At 47.0% G+C, this 27,320-nt stretch overlaps 1 protein-coding gene across 1 annotated transcript; it reads left to right on the top strand.

Annotated features, from left to right (window-relative positions):
• Nucleotides 1-505: 505 nt before the first annotated feature.
• On the top strand, nucleotides 506-21,059 carry LOC119975676 (extracellular calcium-sensing receptor-like). The gene is made up of 7 exons (XM_038815459.1): nucleotides 506-642; nucleotides 4,977-5,268; nucleotides 6,298-7,134; nucleotides 7,336-7,569; nucleotides 12,681-12,804; nucleotides 12,955-13,848; nucleotides 21,019-21,059. Exons 1-7 carry the CDS (start codon nucleotides 518-520, stop codon nucleotides 21,057-21,059), a joined length of 2,547 nt encoding a protein of 848 aa, XP_038671387.1. The 5' UTR covers nucleotides 506-517.
• Nucleotides 21,060-27,320: the final 6,261 nt, after the last annotated feature.

Here is a 27,320-nt window from a genome sequence, read left to right as displayed (position 1 = left end):
AGAATTTGACAAAGAGACAGCCAGACTGGAGACATTCTCTTCCCTCTCTCTCCGCAGACCCTGTCAGATCTGCTGAGATTGTCCAGTATTTTCTGCTTTTGTTGCAGATTCCCGCATCCACAGTAATTTGCTTTTATCGTACAGAATAGACACCCTTCCAAATATGGTTACAGTTCTTCCGTGTGCAAACTTAATCCAAGGAAAATGTCAGGGGCACAATAGCCTCGAGTGTTGGAAAACATCACCTGTGAGCCTCTCTGATCTGACAGCGAATACGCGTCAGCGAGGTTTGAGTTTGAAATCTCTTGGGACTGTCTTCTGAAGGTTAAATACTCCCCGTACAGCGGGCTGCTTGCAGCAGAGCGCGGTCACGGTGATTCGAAACGTTCTTCCCAGTGACTCCTGAGAAAATCTTTATGTTTTCCTGATGTCACTTTATTCCATTTGGAGTGTTCTGTTACTGATCCCTATCCAGATAGTCGACTCCTTCGTTGATGAGACATGTGAACTTCGGGAAATGTTCAATCCTGGAATGATTCAGGATGGAGACGTCATCCTGGGCGGTTTATTCCCGATACATTTAAGAACAGCGCCGGATTATTATTTATTCCGAACCAAACCTCAACCAATGCGCTGTGTGGAGTGAGTAACAGTCATTTTTGATCATTGCATTTGGCAATACTCTGGTCTGGGGTGGACTCTATCCTAAAGAGAATTTAATGTTTGGATGGCAGTTTCTTAGTTTTGGGTAGTTCTTGTCATGTCATGCTTTCTTCCTCTTTTCTTCCCTTCTCCCGTCTTCCTTTGATCCATTCAGTTATTGAATCCTTCCATATTCGGCAATTCGGCGGGACAAGGAAAACTCGGAAATAAAAGCTGGCAATGCTCGATAGGCTCAGCAGGTCGGGCAGCATCTGTGGAGAGTTACTGAGTTAACGTTTCAGATCTAAAAATCCTTCTAAAGAATTCATAGTTGCTCTCCTTCAGAGCAGGAAAGGCTGAGGGGAGGTTTGATAGAGGTGCTCAATATTATGAGGTTTTTTGATTAAGTTATCATGGGATTATATAATTTACAGTGGAGGGGGAAGGCCATTCGGCCCATCAGGTCTGTACCGGCCCTCGGAAAGAGCACCCTACTTAAGTCCATGCCGCCATTCTATCCCTGTAACCCAGAAACCCCACCTAACCTTTATGGACTCGAAGGGGCAATTTATCTTGGCCAATACACCTGACCTGCAGATCTTTGGACTGTGGTAGGAAACCGGAGCACCTGGAGGAAACCCACGGAGACACTGGGCGAACGTGCAGACTCAGCACAGTGACCCAAGGCGGGAACTGAGCCCGAGTCCCTAACGCTGTAAGTAAACAGTGCTATCCACTGTGCTGCCGTGCCGCCCAGTTAACTAACACAGAACAATACAGCACAGGAACAGGACATTCGGCTCTCCAAGCCTGAACGGGTCATGATGCCTGCCTTGGTTATAACCCTCAGCACCACCTGCTGCCGTATCCATCTATACCCATCCTATCCACGCATTTGACGAAATGCCTTTTGAACGCCGTTAATGTATCTGCTTCCACAACCTCCCCTGGCGCGCGGTCTAGGCACTCACCACCCTCTGCGTAAAATACCTGCCTCGCACATCTCCTCTAAACTCCTCCAACAGATATTAAGAAACAGGAAGTGCTGGATCAGGTCTGGGAGCGTCTTTGGCGAAAGAAACCGAGTTGATGATTTGAGTCGAATACGACTTCTTCAGAATCAATAAACATCCCTGATGTGGGGGAGATAGAAATTCGTTGCATCTCTTGTACTCGTGCAGGAAACACACAGGTGCAGCCGGTAATCAGAAAGGCCAATGGAACACTGACCCTTAATTCAAGAGGGTTAGAGTACAAGAGTTGGGATGTCTTGCTGCAGCTGTACAAGGTACTGGTGAGACATGTGGAGTGCTGTGAACAGCTTTGTTTTCCTTATTCAAGGAAATATATTATTTCATTGGAGGTGGTTCAGAGAAGGTTCACTAGGATGATTCCAGGTATGGAGGGATTGTCTTATCAACAAAGGTTAAACAGGTTGGGGCTCTACTCAGAAATGAGAAGAATGAGAGGTGATCTCATTATAATGGAAAGATTCTTAAGGGACTTGACAGGGTAAATACTGAGAGGATGTTTCATGATTGAAGTGTCTAGGACCAGAGGGCAAAGTCTTAGAATAAAGGGGAGCCATTTTAGGAATGAGATGAGGATGAATTCCTTCTCTTTGGGGGTTGTGAGTCTTTGGCATTCCTCACCACAGAGAGCTGTGAGGGCAGAGTCTTTGTGTATATTTAAGGCTGTGGTAGTTAGATGTTTGATCAGTAAGGGATCAAGGGCAATGGGGAAGGGGACGTGAGCAATGTCGGATCAGCCATGATCCTATTGAATGGAGAGCAGGCTTGAGGGGCCGAATGGCCTACTTCTGTTCCTATTTCTTATGGTGTTCTGATCTTTTGCATTGGTACAGTAAGATGTATCAGATGTATGTGAAACGCTTACTTACGTAGAATTTACAGTGCAGAAGGAGGCCATTCGGCCCATCGAGTCTACACCAGCTCTTGGAAAGAGCACCCTACCCCCTACCCAAGGTCAACACCTCCACCCTATCCCCATAACCCAGTAACCCCACCCATCACTAAGGGCAATTTTGGACACTAAGGGCAATTTATCATGGCCAATCCACCTAACCTGCACATGTTTGGACTGTGGGAGGAAACCGGAGCACCCGGAGGAAACCCACGCACACACAGGGAGAACTTGCAGACTCCGCACAGACAGTGACCCAAGCCGGAATCGAACCTGGGACCCTGGAGCTGTGAAGCGATTGTAACAACACTTAAATCTGTTTACAAATGTGGGTAGATCAGTAAACTGAATATATAGCTTCAACATTATTGACACAACAACCAGAGAGGAGGTTAGAATTATTTCATGATCTAGAATTAATTGGGTAAACACGCGGCAGAAACAACATCAATTGTACTTTTCTGGAGTGAATTGGATATTCACTTGAACAGGGGCTATTTACAAATGGAATGGCATTATTTTGATTCTTCCTTGAAATGATGTGGAGAGTCTGGGGTTGGAACAATAAGAAGGCTTACAACAATAGGTTAAAGTCCAGCAAGTTTATTTGGAATCACGAGCTTACCGAGCGCAGCTCCTTCATCAGGTGAATGAATTCACAGATGAAAGAGCTGTGCAACGAAAGTTAGTGACTGGAAACAAACCTATTGGACTTTAACCTGGTGTTGTTCTTCCTTTGAAACGACTCTCAACGGCACGATTGTGTGTGCGATAATGGAAAAAAAGGTCTGGAAATCAGCAGATCAGGCTTGATGCCGTTTAGCTGTAGCATGGCAGCACGACACGGATTCATGTTGTGAAATAGAAATTTTGAGCAGGGGCCGGAAAGCAATTCTTTCTACAGGGCTGTTCAAAGGCTGGATTTCCTTCATGAAATGAAATGAAAATCGCTTAATGTCACGAGTAGGCTTCAATGAAGTTACTGTGAAAAGACCCTAGTCGCCACATTCCGGCGCATGTCCGGGGAGGTTGGTTTATGAGTGGTTAGGGCCCAGACAGTGGAGTCATTCATCAGTCTGCCGGATGGCAAAATTACAAATTGTAGCAATGGATTTCAAGCACCTTTTGCTTTTATTGCAATTTATTATAGTTCGTTTAGCAGAAGATCTAAAAAGAGCCACAATTTCATCAATAGATCTAATATAATTTAGGAAAAAGATTTTGTGTTGCTGCAAATATGCAGATGCAAAGTAAGCCGATTCAATTATTGCCGTGGAGTGTCGCGAACAATCTGGAGATAAGCCCAGGAATAAGAAATATTCTGCAAGAATGAATTTTTTTCTTGCTTTGCAAAATCTATACTTCCCAACTCTCCCATTCGTACAGAAGACGTGTTATTGTTAGTTAAAGATAAAGACATGGGAAATATCACAATGACTTTGCCCTGCCTCTTTACAACAATAGAAAATCTGTTGGGCAGAAATTATATTCAATTTTCGCACGGGATTGTGAGTATTCTTTGTAAATTTCCTGAGCGAACTGTAATAGAGTTATAAAACAAAGCTAATCCAGAAATGCTGGATGTTCTCAGCAGGTCTCGCAGCAGCTGCAGAGAAAGAAACCGGGTTATCTTTCCAGAGTCATTGAGCCTTCGTCAAGATTTCGTCAGAATAAACTCTCACTTGGTGCTGATGCAAAAACAGGCAGCAGGAGCCAATCAAAGATAAGGTGACACATTCTTCTCGCAGAAGAGATCCCAAGGTCAAATAGAGTGCTCCGTGAGAGGTCTTACAACACCACGTTAAAGTCCAAGAGGGTTGTTTGGAGTTACTTGCTTTCGGAGCGCAGCTCCTTCATCAGGTCATTCACCTGGGATTTAACCTGCCGTTGCAAGACTTCTTAATGTTCCCACCCCAGTCAAAAGCCGGCATCTCCACATCATGGCTGCTAAATACAGAGCTCACACTGAGCAGTTAGTCTGGCCATTACAACAAGAGTATAACTCAAAGATAACCAGCCCCTGTGGATATTTAGCATCCACTGCAGAAAATAGTTTTAGTAACATTTAGCCGCCAGATTTCCATATTTCGTTCATCCACCTCGTCCTGGACGTCAAAACGCCAGCGTAATAACTCACTACGGGACAGAGGTTTCTCCTCTTCTGTCCAAATATCTTACTTTCAATCGTGAATCTGCGGGCCGTCATTCGGGACCCTGGTTTTGGGGGAAGCAGATCGCTGCTATCTACCCAGTTCCATTTGCATTCATTTAAAAAAATCTCTATTGTATTATATTGGAATCTGCACAACAAAACGCAGTCCATTCAAGTATTTGTCAATGTTGCAATGAGCAATAATACAAAAGGAATAATATTGCCTTGAAACAAAAGTAACTCCTAATGTGTGTGGCAGGTTTAGCCAAAGTGGACTGCGTTGGGCCCTCACCATGGTGTTCGCCATAGAAGAAATAAACGGGAACCCAGAATTGCTTCCTGACACAACTCTGGGCTACAAGATTTTTGACAGCTGTGACGCTCCTTCTGAAGGGCTCAAAGGAGCTTTCAAATTACTGAAGGGGAAAGACAGGATCATTTCCAATTCCACGTGTGCTGGCATTCCATCAGTGTCCATGATTGTGGGAGATGGCGGATCATCGCAATCTATTGCAGTATCGCGAGTGGTGGCCCCTTTCGCCATTGGTATGGTAAGTTGTGTCAATGCTTTTGCGACCATTATTTACACGGGGGTGCCTGCAATTACTTTTACAAAGCCAAAAAGTGCAAATTGTAGAAAATGAAACAACGCATGAAATGACATTGACATCAAACGGTGACACTCTTCTTCTCTCCCTGGTTGCTACCAGACCTGCTGATTAATTCCGGCATTTATATTAAATTAATATTTAACTGCTTTGGAGACAGTGGAGTTCCGTAACTGGGCACACAGATTAAAGATTAATTGGCAAAAGGACGAGATGGGAGATTAAGAGATAGCAAGGTGGCGCACAGGGAGACCGTGGCGCAGTGGTATTTTCACGAGACCAATTATCCAGAAACTCACCGTAATGCTCTGGGAATCGAGGTTCGAACCCCCCCCCCCCCCCCCCCAGGGAAAATGGTGAAAACAGGATTCAATTAATTAGAAAAATCTAATGATGACCATTAAACCATTGCCGATTGTCGGAAATTTTGTTTTTGTAATTTGGACATCCTGAATTCTCCCTCTGTGTACCCGAACAGGCGTCCGAATGTGGGGACTATGGGATTTCCACAACAACTTCATTGCAGTGTCAATGTAAGCCGACTTGTGACAATAAAGATTAGGAAAGAATGTTCGTTCCGGAAGGACATTTGCTGCCCTTACTTGGTTTGCCCTACGTGCGATTGCAGATCCACGGCAATGTGGTTGATTTTGAAATGCCCTCCCAAATGGTGCAGCAGGGTAATCGGGGTTGGGCAGCAAATGCTGGCCCGGCCAGCGACGCTCACATGACTAAAAATGTTGCTCTTGAGTTGTTTATATCCAGAACGAACTTAAAGGGTGGTGGGATCAGATCAACAGTAAAGGTGAAAAGTTTATTGGATAAATAATTGAAAAGGGGATTGATGGCGGGAAAATGGCAGTGAGTCTAATTAAGTATCTGTTTGAAAGTAGCTACACAAGCACGGTGGCCTTGTAGCTTCATGTGTGGCTCCACAGTCCAAACATCTCTGTTAATCCTCTTCCCCCACAGGTCAGCTACTTTGCTTCATGCGCCTGCCTCAGTGATAAGCGTGAATTCCCAACTTTTTTCAGGACAATTCCCAGTGATACCATTCAGATGAGAGCTTTAATCCGGATTATCCACTATTTCAAATGGTCTTGGATCGGAGCTGTGGCTGAAGATAACGATTACGGCCGATTCGGGATGAGGGCTTTAATTGAAGAGGCTGCAAAGTTTGAAATTTGCATCGCCTACATCGAATTTCTTTCACCCGGTCGGACCAGGGAAAGGATGCAGCAGGTTGCGAACACCATCCGAAAGTCATCGGCAAAGGTGCTGATAATATTCTGTGGAGAGAGTGACACCTTGTCCTTAGTAAATGAACTCAAAATGCAGAACATTACCGACATCCAGCTGATAGCGAGTGAAGCATGGGTCACATCATTCCAACTGTGGACAGCGGAAACCTGGGACATTTTAACGGGAACAATGGGGTTTGGAATAAGGAGAGCGGAAATTACAGGATTGAGAGAGTTTCTCGTCAAACTCCATCCTTCCACAGCAACAGGCAACCCGTTTGTGGAAGAGCTCTGGCGGGAAATCTTTGGCTGCAGTGTACACATCTCAAATCAGACTCTGGGAGGACACATAGCAGCTTCCTCTTATAGACCATGCACAGGTTTAGAGAACTTGGGGACAATCGAGAGCACATTTACTGATGTATCCCAGTTAAGGGTTTCCTACAATGTGTACAAAGCGGTGTACGCAGCAGCGCATGCACTTCATAATTTACAAGCTTGTGAACATGGGAAAGGCCCATTTCCCAATAAAACCTGTGGCCAAAAGTCAAACCCACTATCCTGGCAGGTGAGGCATTTTCGCAAACTCTTCCTCATTCTGTAAAGCTCAATGATTTCTTATTTCGCCAGAAACGACAAGAATAACAAGCAACTGTTCTAATGTCCAATTATTGGTAACTTTATTTAATGCTGCGTTAATCTTTTTGCAGACATTGTAAAACATACTCATGAGCTGCAGTAGATAATATTTGTTTTCCCTTTCCTAAAGCTTTTACAGTACCTGAGGGAGGTACGTTTCACAAACCAGTTTGGGGAGGAAGTAAGTTTTGATGAAGCCGGAGATCCTATCGCTTCCTATGACTTGATAAACTGGCAGAAGCTTCCTGATTTGTCAGTTGATTTTGTGAAAGTTGGTTATTATGATGCAGCGATGCCAGAAGGAGAGGAACTCGCGTTGTATGAAAGTAGAATCATTTGGCACAGAACAGCGATGGAAAATAAAGTAAGCCGATATTCAATCCAACAAACACGTGAAATGACTCGGGCTCATTGGTTGCAGCCACCACACAATCGCACGTTTATATAGCTGGTTATTATTGACGAGACTAAACAAGATTCTCCAGGCAATCGACTGGAGTGATTCTGCTGTTCAGTCACACCTTCTGGAGTAGTTTTAAATGTTTGGGGTCAATGTGAGGATCCTTGCTCTTTTGGATAAATTAAAATTTTATTCACTATAGTGTTCAGCGGAATATTTCAATTTTCGCAGATGATACGAAGATTGGAAACGTTGCCAAACGTGATAAGGGATGTCCTGAACTTCAAAAGGACAAAGACACGTTGGTGAATTGGGCAGACAAGTGACAGATGTAATTCAATACTAAGAAGTGTTGGGTATTTCGTTTTAGTAGGAAGAATATGAAGAGATGGAGTATGACATAAAGCGAAGGATTCCAAATGAGTTGCAGGAAATGAGAGAGCTCGATATACATATGTACAGCCATTGAAAGTGGCAGGGAAGCGTGAGAGTGCAGTTAATTAATCATATCTTAGGCGTTATTAACAGGGACACTGAATACAATAATAAGGAGGTCATAGAACATAGAACACAGAACATAGAACATAGAACAGTACAGCACAGTACAGGCCCTTCGGCCCATGATGTTGTGCCGACCGTTTATCCAAATCTAACATCAATCAAAACTACACCCCTTCAATTCACTGCTGTCCACGTGCCTGTCCAAGATTCGTTTAAATGTCCCTAATGACCTGACTCCACCATCTCTGTTGGCAGCACATTCCACGCAGCCACTACTCTCTGTGTAAAGAACCTACCTCTGACATCTCCCTCATACCTTCCTCCAATCACCTTAAAATGGCGTGACAGCCATTTCTGCCCTGGGGAAAAGTCTCCGGCTATCCACGCTATCCGTGCCTCTCATCACCTTGTACACCTCTATCAAGTCATCTCTCTTCCTTCTTCGCTCCAGTGAGAATAACCCGAGCTCCCTCAACCTTCCTTCATAAGACATGCCCTCCAGTCCAGGCAGCATCCTGGTAAATCTCCTCTGCACCCTCTCCAAAGCATCCACATACCTCCTATCATGAGGCGCAGGAACTGGCTCAATATTCCAAGTGTGGCCTAACCAGGGTTTTATAAAGCTGCAGCAAAACCTCGCGGCTCTTAAACTCAATTTTCCTGTCAATGAAAGCCAACACACCATACGTTTTCCTAACAACCCTCTCAACCTAGGTGGCAACTTTGAGGGAGATATGCACGAGGACCCCCAAAACCCCTCTGTTCCTGCACACTTCCAAGAATCCTGCCTTTAACCCTGTATTCAGCATTCAAAATCAATCTGCCAAAATGAAACTCTTCACTTTATCTAGGTTGAACTCCATCTGCCACTTCTCAGCCTAGCTCTGCATCCTGTCAATGTCCTGTTGTAGCCTGCAAGAGGCCTCGACACTACCTCCAACTCCACAAAACTTTGTGTCATCGGCAAACTTACTAACCCATCCTTCCACTTCCTGATCAAGTCATTTATAAAAACTATGTTGAACTTATTTAAGAAACTAGATAGGCCTCACCTGGAACACTATGTCCGTTTGAGGACCATACTTGAGGAAGGACGTGAAGACACTGGAGAAAGTACAGAGGAGATTCAGAAGAATGATTCCAGGGATAAAGAACTGTAACTGTGAGGATAGATATGAGAGGTTAGGTCCATCTACCTTTGAGAAAATAAGGCCGAGAGAAGACTTGAAATAGATATTAATCATTCTGATACACCGGACAGGCTAAACAGTGAAAATTTGCTCCAACTCATTTAGAGCAGCACGGTAGCACAAGTGGATAGCACTGTGGCTTCACAGCGCCAGGGTCCCAGGTTTGATTCCCCGCTGGTCACTGCCTGTGTGGAGTTTGCACGTTCTCCCCCTGTCTGCGTGGGTTTCCTCCGGGTGCTCTGGTTTCCTCCCACAGTCCAAAGAGGTGCAGGCTAGGTGGATTGTCCATGATAAACTGCCCTTATTGACCAAACAAAGTTAGGAGGGGTTATTGGGTTACGGGGATAGGGTGGAAGTGAGGGCTTAAATTGGTCGGTACAGACACGATGGGCCGAATGGCCTCCTTCTGCAATGTATGTTCTATGTTCTATGTCAAAGCATAAAGAACAAGGGAGTACGTGTGCAAAGTAATGAGTAGACGTGATGTGAGGAAATTGTTCTTCACCCAGCGCGTGGTTGGAATCTGAAACAAACATCCTGAGAGGGTGGTGCAGTTATTCAAAGGGGAATTGGATTTCTATCTGATATGAATGTGCAAGGTTAAAGAGATAAGGGGGAGAAGAGTGGTAATGGCTAGAAAACTCTTTTAGAGAGGCAGGGTGGACGCAATGAGCCAAATGGCCTCCTCTGTACTGAAAGATCCGGTGATATATTGATTTCGGAGTTTCTGAATACATGACCTTCGCTTGAAAGGGTTTGTTGATCGCAAATTCAAAACCAAGCGGGTGAAACGTATCGATGAACATCATTCCAATTACAGATATAATCTAGACTGTTGGCATTGATTAACATACTCTTTAGAGTGAATTATTTTAGAAAGTATCTTTTTGCAACTGAGAATTTGAATTAATTTGGGACCTGTTGTGTTATAAGAACGCATGCTTGGGCAGAACAGGTGAGTTTGAACAGATAGTTCTCGAAAGACACGTAGACTAGATGGACCGAAAGGCCTCGTTCTGCTCCTTTATCTATGGTCTTATGACATTTAATCAGCAGTGAGGTTTCCACAGACCATGTCTGTTGAAGAATTTCAATGACAGAGTTTGACTGACATGAGTAATCCACAAATCCATTGCTGTTTTATCATGTGACCATAGAATGGTAGAAGGAGATGTCGGTGTATCTTATCCCTTTTATGCTCCTAATAATACCAACATTCCAGCTAATATTCAAATTTGGACATCCCCCTATTAATGTCTAATCTATATTGATTTTACCATTGGTTTTCATAGAGGTTTCTTTCTTTGATGAATAATCAAATAAGCATTATTGTAACTATATTCAAATCATAATATAGCATTCCTACAGTGCAGAAGGACGCCATTCGTCCCACTGAGTCTGCATCGACCCTCCGAAGGAGCAGCTTATCTAGGCCTATTCCTTACCCTATCCCCATAACACCACCGAACCTTTTGGACACTAGCTGAAATTTACCATGGCCCATACACCTAACTTGCACATCTTTGAACTGTGGGAGGAAACCGGAGCACCTGGAAAAAAAACCCCAATTCAGTAATGGATTGGTAAATGCGCTGGACAATTGAGTTGCAATGACCTGTCCTAAATGCCTCGCGTTCCTATGTTCTGATAACTAAAATCATGTTGATTAATATTCAGAATTTGACAAAGACGCCACTCATCTGGTTTGAAAAATGTACCGTCATAGTTCAATAGCAATTGCCACACTCCACGCGCCATCTTTTTAACCCTGTTGAATTGATGCAATAATTTACTGTTGGCTCCTGTCATTACAGAATCACAGAAATGCACAGTGCAGAAGAGGCCTTTCGGCTAATCGAGTCTGCACCGACAGGTGAAAGACACCTGACCTACCTACCTAATGCCATTTGCCAACACATGGCCCATAGCTTTGAATGTTATAACAGACTAATATACTGTCTCTCTCGGTTCTGTGCCTTATTGGAAGGGTTCCAAACATGTGCCGTTCATCTCCCTGAAGTATATTAAATATGCTGAGCAATGTATTCTATTTTCGTCTATGAAATGGTTCTAAATCTGAATTCGCTATTAGTAGTATCATTTTTTCGTTCTTCTTTGATAGGGTGTGGGTACCACTGGCAACGCCAGCACAGTGGCACAGTGGTTAGCCCTGTTGCTTCACAGCGCCAGGGTCCCAGCTTCGAATCCCGGCTTGGGTCTCTCTCTGCGGTGTCTGCATGTTCGCCCCACCTCTGTGTGGGTTTCCTCCCACAAGTCATGAAAGACGTGGTGTTAGGTGTATTGGACATTCTGACTTATCCCTTTGTGTACCCGAGCAGGCAGCGGGATGTGGCGACTCGGGGATTTTCACAGTAATTTCATTGCAGTGCTAATGTAAGCCTACTTGTGACACTAAAGTTTTTTATTATTTTCTGTCCATCCATAATTGGGATTGAACTGAACAGGTTTAAGGTTCAAAAGTGCAAGGTTTAAAGGAGATGTACGATGCAAGGTTTTTACACAAGGGAGGTGGGAGCCTGGAACTCGCTGCTGGGGAAGGGAGTGGAAGCAGATACAATAGTGACTATTGAGGGGTGTCCTGAAAAATATATGAATAGAATGGGAATAGAGGGATATGGTGCCCAGAAGGGGTTTAGTTCAGACGAGCAGCATGGTCGGTGCAGTCTTGGAGGGCCGAAGGGTCTGTTCCTGTGCTGTAATTTTCTTTGATGTTGAGTAGCCGGAGTTGGACTGGGGTGAGCATAGTAAGAAGTCTTACAACACCAGGCTTAAGACCAACAGGTTTGTTTGGAATCACTAGCTTTCGGAACGCAGCTCCATCATCAGGTGAGCGCCGAATTGGAGTAATTTTATTTGTTCTTTGTTCTTTGAATGGCTCATTACGCCACTTGAGAGGGTAGTTAAGAGGCAAATCACTTCGCGTCTCCATGCAAGCCAACCGGATATGGGTGTCATGGTTTCCTTCGCTTTAAGCAGAACGTTTAAAGCAATCAGGAATAGTTTCATAATCTTCATTACTGGGATATATTAATTTTATTTAAATTCCACCAGCTGCAATGGTGGGAATTGAACTCGTGTCCCGAGAGCATTAGACTCGGCTTCTAGATTGGCAGTCCAGATACTATTACGTGAATGCCATCCCTAAATGATATACCCAAAGTCAATTTGTGTTTTCGTTACATTTTGAATTGCAACCGAGTTTGAGCGGTAGCAAGCAGCAACAGAATGCGCTCAGATAACAAAGATACATTTGTCAATAAATTCCAAGACTTATAATTTGACAGGAGATTAATATTTGATAAGACTTTCCATCTCCGACATTGACTCTTGGCAAATGGATGAGTTTTGACGATGTCTCCGCAGGTCCCTGTGTCAGCATGCAGTGATAATTGTGGTGCCGGAACAAGACGAGCAGCCCGCAAGGGGCAGCCTGTTTGCTGCTTTGATTGTTTACCATGTGCTGATGGGGAGATCAGTAACCAGACAGGTATGAGAATCGTCGTTAACATTCCAGCAGGCAACAGGTACCTGGGAATATAAAGTACCACGGCAGGTTTTGGATTTGCCATTATACCAGGTCTCGTTCATTTCAAACAAGTGCATTTGAATTACTATTTGTAACGTTGTGTGTTCACAGATTCTATAGAATGTATCAAGTGTCCAACAAATGACTGGTCCAACGTTCCAAAAAATCAATGCATTCCAAAAGAAATTGAGTTCCTCTCCTTCCACGACACCATGGGAATAACACTGGCGGCGATTTCACTGTTTGGAGCTTGTATCACAGGAGTTGTCGCAGCTGTTTTCTTATATTTCCTAAACACTCCCATTGTAAGGGCCAACAATACAGAGCTAAGTTTCCTTCTGTTGATCTCATTAATACTCTGCTTTCTGTGCTCCATTACATTCATTGGACAGCCAACACCATGGTCATGTATGGTGCGCCACACTGTGTTTGGGGTGAGCTTTGTTCTGTGCATTTCCTGTATTCTTAGTAAAACTCTGGTCGTCCTGATGGCATTTAAAGCAACGCTCCCGGCCAGTAATGTGATGAAATGGTTTGGACCCAAACAACAAAGATCAATCGTCTTCCTCTGCACATTGATTCAAATTATAATATGTGTGATCTGGTTGGTGACATCTCCCCCATTCCCATCTAAAAACACCAAGTATCAAAGGGCAAAGATTATCCTTGAGTGCGACTTGGGGTCCACAGTTGCTTTCTGGTGTGTGTTAGCTTACATCGGCCTCTTAGCTTGCATGTGTTTGATTTTAGCTTTCCTGGGCCGGGCCTTACCCGACAAGTTCAATGAAGCGAAATTTATTACCTTTAGCATGCTGATCTTTTTTGCCGTTTGGTTAACTTTTATTCCAACTTACGTGAGCAATCCTGGTAAATACACGGTGGCGGTGGAAATATTCGCAATTTTAGCATCGAGCTTTGGGTTGTTGATATGTATATTTTCACCAAAATGTTACATTATCTTATTCAAATCAGAAGAGAACACCAAAAAACACCTAATGGGTAAAAATGCGCAACCCTAACAAATTAACCGAGCCTTGTAAATGTAAAACCCTAAGGCTGCACGGTGATGTATAGCTGGACATAGTGGATCACTTGCGCAGTTTTACACTAAACACAAACAGGTTTGACTTTTAAGTTCCCCGGCAATGTGTTCTGATAAGGTTGCTCGGATTAAAGGTACGTTTTGTAGATGGATAAATGTTCGAAATGTTCTTCGTTTTCTAAAAATTAGAAACATTAGTACGAGATTTTGAGTGTTCGTCTGTTGCATAGGCTTAGACGTGTATCTTGATAACTGTTAATAAATTCAACTATAAAAGCTTCAACATTATCAACATTTAAAAAAATTATTTTTACGGGACCTATGATTGGTTGGCCACACCAGCATTTGTTGCTCATCCCTAGTTGCCCTTAAGAAGGTGGTGGTGAACTGCCTGCTTGAATCGCTGCAGTCCATGTGGTGACGGTATAGCCACTGTGCTGTTCGGGAGAGTGTTCCAGGATGTTGTCGGAGCGACAGTGAATATAACGGCGACATATTTCCAAGTCAGGAAGGTGAGTGACTTGTAGGGGAACCTCTAGGTGGTGGGGTTCCCAGGTATCTATTCCTCTTGTCCTTCTGGATAGCAGTGGTTGTGTGTTTGGAAGTTTTTCGTAAGGAGCCTTGGTGAGTTCCTGCAGTGCATCTTGGCTGCTGCCAGGTCTCTGTACAGGCCAAATGTAAGGAAGAAATGCCTTAAGGTCATCACCCCACATTATTGACTTCCAATTGTTCAAAGAAGCCTTTCTCTCTTATTTTTCAGCAGCTGTTAATAATGTTGGCCATTTCTTCTGATTTGCCAATCAGTTAAAGAAGTTTCTCTGACATCGGCATTTCTGATTAAAGGGTACTCCAGTTCACATCTATAGGGTTCCTATCCCTCCCCTATCAGGTCCACCAACATCTTGGCAAAGTACTTCGCCGGCCCCTCATGCATGCCCACAATCCTCAAATAGTGCCACCTTGAGTGGTTCTCCAAGTCCTCATCCTTTGCTCGAAGTCCCTTATTGGCCTTGAGCACCCTCTGCAGCTCATCCTTCATTGAGGTGAGCTGATCACTGTGCTGCGACATGGCCTCCTCCCCTTCGCACCCTGCTCCCTCACCTTGGCTGATGTCTTTGTGACAACCACTGCCTCCTCTACCAACGCCTTCAAAGCCACCGCCATCCCCTTCCTCAACCACTCTATATGCTTCTCAAACCGCTTCTCCAGCTCCAAAGGCATCACCTCAGTCATCTTCTCTGCCGTAAGCAGTGCGGCCCCATCCAGCAGCGCAGCCTCGGACATCTTGCCAGCTCCCAGGCTCGTCCTCTCTCTCAATGGTGAACCCTCACTCCCTCCCTTCATCAATGCCTGTTATCTTTTGACTCTTTGACATTCTTTCCCTTCTTTATACCTTCCTAGACCCAATCTTTCACGAACTTCACATGGACCGGATATTTAAAATCCTAAAAACACGCCTTGAGCAGGAGCCACCCAACGTGCGACGTCCCCTCTCCATGCCGCCGCCAATTTGGTTGTTATTTTTCGGTGTTTCTCTGACATAGGCCTTTCAGATTAAAGGGTACACTTCCCTTCCGACGAATGTGCTCCTAGATGCCCGATGCTCCACTTTAAGTGCGTGGATTTTAAAATAAGAAATGGTGAGCAGGGAGTCCGAGGAAGCGTAGCGATATTAGTGCAGTGATTATGATGCATTAAAATTGGCAAATAAAAGTGACCATTTATTTTTTCACTTCATTTGTGGAGTTACCTTAATGATCAAAAAGAAATGGAAACAGATAGTTCTTCCAATGTGATTGGGAACTAGGCCTAGAACAAGTGTTCGCTGCTTGCTGTATATTGTTCGTAGTCATTCCATTTTAACATTTCATTACAGTACTATTCATGCTTCCATTTTAGCATCTGCGCTGCTCTTGCTTTAGAAACAATTTCAATATTTTCCTGTGGATAGTGCTACATCATGTCAAATTTAATTTTACTTGACTTGCATGCCAGAAATTAGATGCAATACACATTTTACTCATAAATATTCACATTTGTTATGTCGAAGATGACACTTAGAATGCGGATGAGCTGCTGTAACTTGACACTCACCTGAAGCCTGTTTACTCCTTTTTTTTAAAAGTGAAATTTCAATTATGTTTTCGGGAGGGCGATTTGACGCCACATTCTATCATTTGCTTCCGAACTGAGCTGCAAATTTTGTGAATTATGCATCATAGAAACATAGAAAATAGGAGTACGATTCTGTCTATGAAAACACAAAAAAGGAATTAAACCGGATGGACCACCCGACATCGAACCAGGCACCAGAATCGACAACGGCAAACCCAGCCCTGCCAAACATGCACAGTCTCCCTCACTAACATTTGGGGGCTAGCACCAATGTTGGGACAGCTATCTCACAGATTAGTCAAGCAACAGCCTGACATAATCATCCTCACAATATCATAGCCTATGGACAGTGTCCTAGACACCACTATCACCATTCCTGGGAATGTCCTGTTTCACTGGCAGGACAGACCCAGCAGAGGTGGCGGCAGCACAGTGGTATACAGTCGGGAGCTTCCTCAACATTAACTATGGACCCCATGAAGTCTTGGCGCTTCAAGTTGAACATGGGCAAGGAAACCTCCTTCTGGTTACCCCGTATTGGCCACCATCAGCTGACGAATCAGCACTCCTATAATAACAGCCATTATTATTGTCACAAGTAGGCTTCCATTTACACTGCAATGAAGTTACTGTGAAAAACCCCTGGTCGTCACACTCCGGCGCCTGTTGGGGTACACAGAGGAAGAATTGAGAATGTCCAATTCAAGAAAACCTGAGCATCCGGAGGAAACCCACAGAGACATGGGGAGAATGTGCAGACTCCGCACAGGCGGTGACCCAAGTCGGGAATTGAACCCAGAACCCTGGCGCTGTAAAGCAACAATGCTAACCCCTCTGCTGCCGGGCCGCCCATGCCCTCCATTTTGAACAGAACTTGGAGGAAACACTGAGGGTGGCAAGAGCGCAGAATATGCTCCGGGTAGGGGACTTCAATGTCCATCACGGTAGTACCAGAACAGACCAGGCATGCCATTCCTCCACCTGCTTCTGCTGCATTTCACTCCTCTGCTGCGCGATATTGTGGAGGATGTAGAATTCCAAGACAATATCCTCCAGGGCTGTAATAGTTGCCCCACCACAGCTGTCCATGTACCTGATACGCACCTTCAACATGTCCCTGCACCGCTTGATGACACCCCTGGTCATTGCGTGGGCGTCATCATATTGGTTCTCTCTGTCGGTCCTGGCTTGCAAGCGGGCAGGGATCACTGATGGGGCTGGACAAGATGGGTGGTAACCCATTGGGACCGTGGCGGTCGTGTGCCATGGGTTCTATGTGTGATGCATGGCTTGTGAATTCTTGTCTGGGGCAGGATGGATGGGACCAGGGGAGCGGTGGTGTTTTGTGCTGGCCAGCATTCCTGTGGGATGGGTTAGCTGAAATTGCCACAAGTGGGGCATCTACCCTGGGGGTGTGGGAGTGCGTGCCACTGAGGGTGCGAGGGCCATGGTGCATGTGTCCACTGTTCTGGCTGCACTTTGCACCTCCTCCCCACTTCCCCATGCAGCGGGGAAGCTCCTCAGAGGGATGCCCTGAGGGGTGCCAACACGTGGTGGACCACTGGCAGCTCTGGGCCACGCACGACCCACTTCTGCATTTGCTGGGGTTTGGAGGAGGGCAAGGTTGCCCATACGGCAGGTGGTGCTCCACACATTTATTGGTGATGGTGGGTAGTCAGTGGAATGTGTAGCCAGATGGTTGCCGTGCAGGGTGCGCCAATGGTGCCCTGTGATTGACACTGCTGCCTCACAGCTCCAGGGTCCTGGGTTCAATTCTGGCCTCGCGTGTCTGTCTGTGTGGAGTTTTCACTTTCTCCTCGTGTCTGCGTGTGTTTCCCCCGGGTGCTCCGGTTTCCTCCCACAGTCCAAAAATATTCAGATTAGGTGGATTGGCGATACTATATTGTCCCAAAAGGTTAGCTGGGGTTACTGGGTTACCGGGATAGGATGGAGGCGTGGGCTTAATTAGCGTGCCCTTTCCAACGGCCGGTGTAGACTGGATAGGTCGAATGGCCTTTTTCTGCTCTGTAAATTCTATGATGATAAACAGCCGGATACCATGGGCCCAATGTCCATCACCTGTTCAGCCCCCACTACTCCCCTCGAACTGTCAGACATCCCCAGACAGTGACACAACTGTCAGCTCATGGTTCCTCGTTTGGAAACTTTTCTTACCTCCTCCCTTACCCTCAGCAGCAATAGCGCCCGATTCCCGTTTTTGAATATCATGGGCGGGATTATCCGACCCGATGCACCATATTTCTGCTGCGGCCCACCTCCAGGGTTCACTGTCTCGCCAGCCGGTCAATGGGGTTTCCCATTGTGGGGAGCCCCACACCGTCAGGACATCCCCGGTCTACCGGCGCAACGGAATATCCCGACGGCAGAGAATCGAAATATGCTAACTCCGCTGGCACCACGTCCGCTTGGTGGAGGTGGAGCATCGTGGGACACTGGAGACTCCTGGGTCTGGCCTATTAATAAAACGCTAATGGCAGTTTCTGAATGATTTGCATTCCCATGCCGTAATGGGGTGTCGACCAAATTCATGGCACCATCGGCATTCCATTGGGAGTCCGTCACCGACCTCGATTTTCGGCTAACGCATGAGTCTCTGCCCGGTCCTCATTTGCGATTCCAGCATCGCTGGACAGAGAATCACGCCCACAATGTTTTTGCAATTAGGTTGGTAATGGATCCCAAGAAATGGAATTTATGGAATGTCCAAAAGATGTTTATTTTGAGCAGCTTGTGCCACAGCCTACTAGGGGACAGGCAATTCTGGTTTTGGTGATGGGTAATGAGGGAGACTTGATGAGGGAACTTAAGGTGAAGGAACCCTGAGGGAACAGTGACCACAGTATGATAGAATTTACCCTTCAGTTTGAGAGAGAGAAGCTGCTATCAGATGTAACGGTATTACAATGAAATAAGGGTAATTACAAAGACACGAGAGAGAGGGGAGCTGGCCAGAGTTGATTGGAAAAGGAGCCTAGCAGGGAATACAGTAGAACAGCAATGGTGGAGTTTTTGGGGGTTATTAGGGAGGCACAACAGAAATTCATCCCAAGGAGGAAGAAACATGCTGAGGGGAGGACAAGGCATCCATGGCTGACGAGGGATGTCAAGGACAGTTTAAAGGCTAAAGTAAAGGCATACAAAGTGGGGAGGACTAGTGGGAAACCAGAGGATTGGGAATCCTTTAAAAGCGAGCAGAGGACAACTAAAAAAGCAATAAGAGGGGAGAAGATGAAATATGGGTGCAAGTGTGCAAGTACTAGTGTGCCTCATGGGTCTGCTAGGACCACAATGTTTTACAATACACAATAATGATATGGAAGAAGGTACTTGAGGCACTGTTGCTAACTTTGCAGATAATACAAAGATCTATAGTGCACAGGTAGTATTGAGGAAGCAAGGGTGCTGCAGAAGGACTTGGACAAGAGAGGAGAGTGGGCAATAAAGTAGCAAATGAAATATTATGTTGAAAAGTGAGGTTATGGACATTGGAAGGAGGAATTTAGGTATAGACTATTTTCTAAATGGGGAAATGCTTCGGAAAGCAGAAGCACAAAGAGACTTGGGAGTCCTTGTTCACGATTTCTCTTAAGGTTAATGTGCAGGTTCAGTCGGCAGTTAATAAGGCAAATTCAATGTTAGCATTTGTTGTGTTAATCACACTGGGATAACACGGACTGTAACTGGATGCAGTTGTACTTGAAAGACTTGTACTTGAAAAAGTTGTACTTGTAGACTCCAATCTTTGATGTTGGTTCAATACGCTTTACTGAACTTGTTAAGCAGTGCACACACTTCGCTGTGGGTTTGACACTCTACTAATCTAAGCATGCTTACTATAACTAACTAGACCAGACTACCTCTGGGCCACGTGTAGAAGGTGCTAACTGATATATATACCCTGACTGTCACTACAGTTTTCACCAGTGGAAAGAGGCAGATTGTTGATGCCTCGTGCGTTTTATAGTGGGAGACCAAGTTCTAGTGTTCTGCCTGGTGATTGTGTTCTGTCCTGTGTGTTGATTGGCTGTACTGGGTGTCTGTCACTGCCTGTCTGTATCTCATTGTATGCATGAGTGCATATCATGACATCTCCCCTTTTTAAAAACAGTGTTCATTGCTTGGAGCAAATGCGACTGTATTTGCTTGTGGACCTATTTACATTAAATGGCGAGTGGATGAAAGCGCGTGGATGAATATATACATGAGAGGTGTCCAACGTGCAGATACAGAACAAAATTTACAAGATAAATGTCTATAAGTCCAATCTTTGGGGCTTGTGTCTGATCCTTGTTGACCACCAGAGAGGTGGAAGTGGAGACGATGGCTCCTTGACAGGTGGGATTGCTGTCAGATTGGTGTCCGGAGGAGGCATAACATCATATGGAAAAGTAAGATCTGGTGGAGGGCAGGCAACTTTGCGCAGTACCCTTCTGTTGCACCTGACAATGGAGCCATCAGCCATACGAACTACAAACGATCTGGGAGCAGCCTGTTGAACAACAACAGCTGGAGCTGACCAGCCTCCATCAGGTAGCTTGATCCGAACAGCATCTTCCGGAGATAGCACAGGCAAATCGGTAGCATGAGCATCGCATGTCAGCTTTTGCCGGTTCCTGAGTTGCTGCACCTTTTGCAGCTCTGGGAGGTGATCCAGGTCTGGTAACTATATGGCTGGAACAGTCGTCCACAGGTCCTTATTCATGAGGAGTTGAGCCGGAGACATACCGGTGGACGGAGGGGTTGCCGTGTACCCAAAAAGCGCAAGGTTGACGTCAGAATGAGAGTCCGCAGCCTTGCAGAGCTGTTGCTTCACTATAATAGTAAAAAAAGTAAAATCGCTTATTGTCATGAGTAGGCTTCAAATGAAGTTACCGTGAAAAGCCCCCAGTTGCCACATTCCGGCGCCTGGTGGGGGAGGCTGTTACGGATTCGAACCCTGCTGCTGGCCTGCTTGGTCTGCTTTCAAAGCCAGCGATTTAGCCCTGTGCTATATGGACCGCCTTCTCAACCCCTTGGACTGCGGGTAGTGCGGGCTTGAGGTAATGTGATTGAATTGGTATGACTTGGTGAGATTGGACCATTCTTGGCTGTGGAAGCAGGGACCATTGTCACTCATGAGAGTGAGTGGAATACCATGCCTGGCAATGTCTCCTTGCAGGCCTTGATGACTGACCTTGATGTGAGGTCTAACAGCTTCACAACTTCCGGGTAATTTGAGAAGTTATCTATGATGAGCACATCGTCAGGCTGTGCTCGAGTGTTTCTTTTGTTTGAGCAGGCTGGAAACGCTGGCAGGTCGCACAATTGAGGGCCATGTTGGATATGTCCTGGCAGATTCCAGGCCAATAGACAGCCTGCCGAGCCCAGCGCCTACACTTTTCGATACCTGGGTGTCCCTCGTGGATTCGTTTAAGCAATAAGCCCTGCAAACTGTAAGGAATAACGATACAATCTAGCTTGAGGAGGATTCCCTCACAACCATCATGTCGTCCTTCACATTGAAGAACTGAGGGCATTTCCCTTTTTGCCAGCCATTTCCAAGGTGGTGCGTCACGCGCTGCAGAAAGGGTAATTGGCAGTCTGTTCACGAATGCAGATCACTCTTTCATCTGAGGCCGGGAGGTTGCTGGCACACAGCTGTACCTGTGCCTCAATCTGGCGGATGAAGTCAACCTGTTCACAGGGTGAGGTGATGGAGCGGGACAGGGCACCCGCAATTATCAGCTCCTTGCCTGGTGTGTATAGTAACTCAAAATCGTACCTTCGGAATCATAGGAGAATACTATGGGCGTCGTGTCATTCAAGTCCTTATGAATGATATTGACCAAGGGTCTGTGGTCAGTCTCCACTGTGAATGTTGGTAGACCGTAGACATAGTTATGGAACTTTACAATGCTGGTTAGGAGGCCCAGGCACACCTTTCCTATTTGGGCTGTTGCTCGTTCTGGGTGAGTGTGCTTTACACTCAATTTGCCTCTGTTTAATTCCTTAGCTGTGGAGTCGCCAGGTATCGTTAAGATACCACCACAAATTTCAAGTTCAAGTTCAAACCAATAAATCCATACACCAGTTAGTAAGTTCAAACAAGACACGTTTATTATAATACAGTAATCTACTAATCATGCATATAAAACTATAAGACTAGGCTAATCCTACCACTAATAGGCCAATACTTATCTGGATAAGGGGACTGCCGAATCAGGGAACAACGGTCTCTAGCTTTGTCCTGGGTCCGCAGGCTTCCAGTAGTTATGGACTAAAGGGGGTCAGGAGTGTCTACTCTCGAAGCCTGCGTTGTATGACACTTACGTGATGGCGGCTACTGTCCATACCTCTCCTCCTCAAGGTTCTTCTGCTGCAAAGGTGTTCTGCTGGGAGGGCTGGCTGGTCAAGGGGAGGCTGGCAGAGAGAGAGAGCTGGGGTCGGGGTCTCTGTCTTATACCTCTCTCAGGGTCTCGCGCCCACCTGGGCGGACCCTCTATACACTCACAATCGATTGGGTCTCTTCCCAATCGATTGATTTGAATTCCCCAATAACGGGGCAGTTCCTCGACAACTGGGTGGTTCTTGGGACTTATTATTTTGGACTTCTTTTGGCGCCGAGAAGTCTGGCCTTCCATTCAATGTAACGATTTGAATTAACTTGTTTCCATTGTACCTGGGAATCGGCCGGTATCGCCTCATTAGTATGCTAACTTGTTTTCTTTCACAGTGCTGTTTCTGCAGCAGTCAGAACTGGTTTCTGCAGCAGTCAGAATACACAAGCGTTTTTGCAAGCTGCTTGTTTTTGCAATATGTCCATTTTCCCTGCATTCCTTGTTATCTTCCATTTTGTGTTGGGCAGTGGCCACCCCAGGTGGCTACAGGGCATACTTCTGGTCAGTAGGTGTCATGGTCCTTGACGCATAAGCAACTGGAGCCCAGGACGAGGAGTCATCCCTCTGGAGGAGCACCGCACCAATGTCGTCCTGGCTTGCGTCCATGGAGATTTTTGTTTCCCTCTCCGGGTCAAAAAACTCTAGTACCGGAGCAGTGGTGAGCTTTGCTTTGAGCTCGAGCCACTCAGCTTGATGTGAGGGTAGCCACTGGAATGCAGTGGACTTCTTCACCAGATGCCTTAGAGCCGTGGTGTGTGAGGCCATTTTGGGAATGAATTTTCCCAAGAAGTGCACCATTCCAAGGAAGCATGGTACCGCCTTCTTGTCTTACGGGGACTTCATGACGTTAATGGCCTTGACCTTGCCCGAATCTGGTCCCACACTCTGCTGGGATGTCTGGTCGCCCAAGAACTTGATGGTTGACATGCCAAAGGAGCACTTAGCCTTGTTCAGCTTGAGGCCATTTGCATGGATACGTCGGAATACCTGTTTGAGGCGAGATATGTGTTCCTCGGGGTCGTGGACCATATGATTACATCATCTACGTAGACATGTACAACCTCAATGCCTTCCATCATCTGCTCCATGATCCTGTGGAAGATTTCAGAGGCTGAGACAATGCCGAACGGCATACGGTTATTACAGTACCTGCCAAATGGTGTGTTGAAAGTGCAGAGCTTCCTGCTGAGTTTGTCCAGTTGTATCTGCCAGAAACCACGTGATACATCTAGCTTCATGAAGAATTTGCCGTGTGCCACCTCACTGGTCAGTTCCTCCCACTTCGAGATCCGGTAGTGTTCCCGCATTATGTTCTGGTTAAGATCTTTGGGATCTATGCATACCCGCAACTCACCTGAGGACTTTTTCGCACAAACCACCGAGTTGACCCAGTCAGTCAGTTCCATCATTTTGGAGATGGTGCCCTGGTCTTGGAGCTCTTGTAGCTGTGCCTTTAAACGTTCCTTCAGAAGAGCTGGCACCCGGCGTGGTGCATGGATTGCAGGCGAGGCATCAGGCCTGGGTAGGATTTTGTCACAGTATGGCTGGGTGCCCATTCCATCAAACACAGCCGGATATTGGGCTAGGATGTCATCAATGTCAGCCTGAAGATCCACATTGGAAGAAGACATGACATTTACTTGCTGTACGAGGTTGAGTATCTTGCATACATGGGCACCGAGCAGGGATGCCTCATCAGGTTTGACGATTTTGAATCACAGTTTGCCGTTGATGGTCTTGTTGGAGATGAATTGATGACACGATCCTCGTGCAGTTATGGCATTGCCATTATAATCGAGGAGCTGGCAGGCTGGTGCAAGAACTATGGGTTGCTTTTTAATGCAGTCAAAATCAGCTTGAGAGATGAGATTGGCAGAAGCACCAGTGTCCAGCGTAAACTGGATGCTACATTGATTTACTTGTATGACAACACTCCATTCGTCCACGGAATCGACATTGAGGATAGATAGGCGTCTTGCTGAATTTGAAGAGGCATACTCACATGTAGTTTTGATGCCCACACGATAGGGGGACTCCGGGCAGCCGTCCTCTGGATCCGTAGTGCTATCAGAATCCAGTAAACCTTGTTGTACACATTGAACGCGCTTGCGTTGGAATTGGGATCGCTGGCCCTTGACTGGTGGTGCAGACCTGCACAAGGCTGCATGATGCCCAGGCTTCCTGCAATTTAAACATTGCCTGCCTTTTGCAGGACATTGCTGCTTTAAGTGGGCGGTGCCACAGTTCGGGCACATCATGACGTTTATGTCGTTATGCTCTGTGCATCGTCGTACATGTGCAGTGCGGTCAGCCGACGTTTGCACCTGCGCAGTTTGGTGTTCGGCCGCTTCGTTCTCCTGTTCGTGTTGTGCATGCGTGGGGCCCTGGGAAAAGCGGGCGAAATGGGCGCTTTCATCGATACTGAGGCACTGCATCAATTCGATGGCCTGTACAATCTCTGCCTCATGGGAGTCAGGTTTTTCAGATTCTGCCGATTTGAAACGGGAGTACCGATTTCTTGCATGCTCATGCACTATACATGTCTCGATTGCGACTGGCAGGGCCATGTGCTTAATTTTGAGGAATTGCTCCCGCAAGGAATCGGAGTACACCAGAAACACGATCTGATCCCTGATGATGGAATCAGCGGTTGCGCCATAATTGCAGGACTGCGCTAATATACGGAGATGAGTTAGAAAGGAATGGAAAGGTTCATCCTTACCCTGAAGGCGTTGCTGGAAGATATCACGCTCAAAGCTCTCGTTTGTTTCGACTTCACAGTGACTGACAAACTTCTCCAAAACGGACTTGATTTTGGTCTTGTCCTGGCCGTAGGTAAAATTAATGTATCACTTGCCAAGTGGGGTAATAGTGCAGTAGGCATATCATTAGTAGGATTGACAGCCAATGCTTTGGGGCCTGTGCGATTCACTGCCTCTGATGGGCCGATTTCCAGACAGCGTGGTTCACTTGTGGTTCTAAAAATTGTGAACCTAGCGTCCTGGCTGCTGCGCGAGAGGAAGTAGGATGGCTTGGAATGACTGCGAGTTGCTGGTCCCGACACCGGTCGTGCTGGCTGTGGTGGTGGTGGGGGGGGGGGGGGACATTTCAGGGCCCCGGGAGGGGAGATAAGGGGGAGGGAGTAGGGGAAGAGGGGAAAGGGGGTAGGGGAAGTGGAGGGGGAGGGCAGGCCGAGCAGCCGGTGTGCCCCCTACGGGACTGGAGCAGTGCCCACGCACTGGCCGCCATCTTGTTGAACACCCACTGACCACCCACACCGGCTCCTGGCTCGACAGATTGACACCAGCTATATGGGTTCATCCACCTCCGCACCCCACCCTCCCGCTATCCTCACCCCCTTCCCCCTCGGGCCCGAGCATCCATCCCACGCAACCTGCAGCCACACAGCAGCGGACCACGCAGGGCTAAAACCCGTGGGTGCCCACAGTGAGGGCACTGCAAGACAACGGTACCCCTGACAGAAAGGACGGGGCCAGGACCGGGGGCCCCGACGGGGCCGGACTCCGACTGGACAGAGGTGTGGGGGTGGGTGGGGGGTTGGGGTGAACATGAGAGGACGGGGCCCACAGTCCCAACCGGGGTCACTATGTAGTCCACAGAACCTGGATGGGCACGGGAGTATGTACCATGATAACATGTTGGCCTGTCACCCCCTGCAGAGAATGGCGTTTGGACACCAACCCGCAATGCTGGTCGCTGTGCGAGATACCTCACGGCCACGTGAATAGGGGCTGCTTGGAGAGGAGGGGGAAGCTGCAGCAGAGGAGTGGTCTGCAGAGGGGCAGGTGGCGGACACACAGCCTGGAGGGCTGGCCACTCAACAGGCCGAGGATGAGGAGGAGGCGCCACATGAGGCACCGTGTGTGGAACCACATGTCGTTCGAGGACCGCTCTACACAAGCAGAAAGGGGTTCCACTCCATGAACGTCCTGCTGGTCTGTGATGAACAGATGTGCATCGTGCACGTTTGCGCCTGATACCCTGGCAGCATGCATGGCTCTTTGTACTGGCACACTCAGTTATCCCCGACATGTGTGAGGGCACTGGCTGCGAGGCTGGCTGCTGGGCGACAGTGATTACCCGCTGCACTCATTGCTGATGATGCCTATCCGGAGGTGTTTTAGTGTCCTAAAAAGTAAGGTTAAGGGGGGGTTGTTGGGTTACGGGTATAGGGTGGATGCGTGGGTTTGAGTAGGGTGATCATTGCTCGGCACAACATCGAGGGCCGAAGGGCCTGTCTGTGCTGTACTGTTCTATGTTCTATGTTCTATGGTGGCCTGCTGCATCCTCCACAATTTAGCATAGCAGAGGGGCGATGGGCTGGAGGAGGAGCTTGATGAGGAGAAAGGGTAGGCCTTGTCCGACGAGGAGGATCTGAGGAGGTGGCAGACGAGCGGGACATCAGGCCAGTGTGCACAGGATGCCCTCATTGCGACATTGTTCACCAACTAGGGGGGATGTTGCTGGCCAGGGGCACGGGCACCACCATCACAGACCCGCACCCCCTCACGTCCCAAACAACAAAACTGCCTGCATGCACTCCCTCTCCATGGTACATACCTGCGGCATGGCGAGCTGGGGGCCCAGGGTTGGCAGTGACAGCGGGTCTGGTCCACTGGATGGCGGAAGATGACAACCCACTCTGCGATGAGCTCCAGTGCTCCACATCGTATGACAATGTCTGACTCTTGCCACCAGTAGCACCTTCCACCCGGGTGATCCCTGCATGCGAGCTGGCCAGTCCATTACACGGTCCCGTCACATCCCTGGGGTAGGGGGCAGTGGGCTGGTCGGGGCAGGGGGGGAGGGAGGGGAGTGCGGTCCACCCATGGGGCCTGCACTCGTCGCACACCCCGCACTCCCCCTGACAGCACCGACGGCCCACCGCCACACCCATCAGA

This window comes from Scyliorhinus canicula, chromosome 13 (assembly GCF_902713615.1).
Source record: "Scyliorhinus canicula chromosome 13, sScyCan1.1, whole genome shotgun sequence".
Taxonomy (NCBI): Eukaryota; Metazoa; Chordata; class Chondrichthyes; order Carcharhiniformes; family Scyliorhinidae; genus Scyliorhinus; species Scyliorhinus canicula.
This window is presented reverse-complemented; position numbering and strand designations above follow the sequence as displayed.

Coding starts and splice junctions, on each gene's coding strand:
- LOC119975676 (XM_038815459.1), top strand. CDS start 518: ATGTTCAATCCTGGAATGATTCAGGATGGAGACGTCATCCTGGGCGGT. Junction 7,570..12,680: donor GAACAGCGATGGAAAATAAA/GTAAGCCGATAT, acceptor ATGTCTCCGCAG/GTCCCTGTGTCAGCATGCAG. Junction 13,849..21,018: donor AAAACACCTAATGGGTAAAA/ATGCGCAACCCT, acceptor TGCTATATGGAC/CGCCTTCTCAACCCCTTGGA.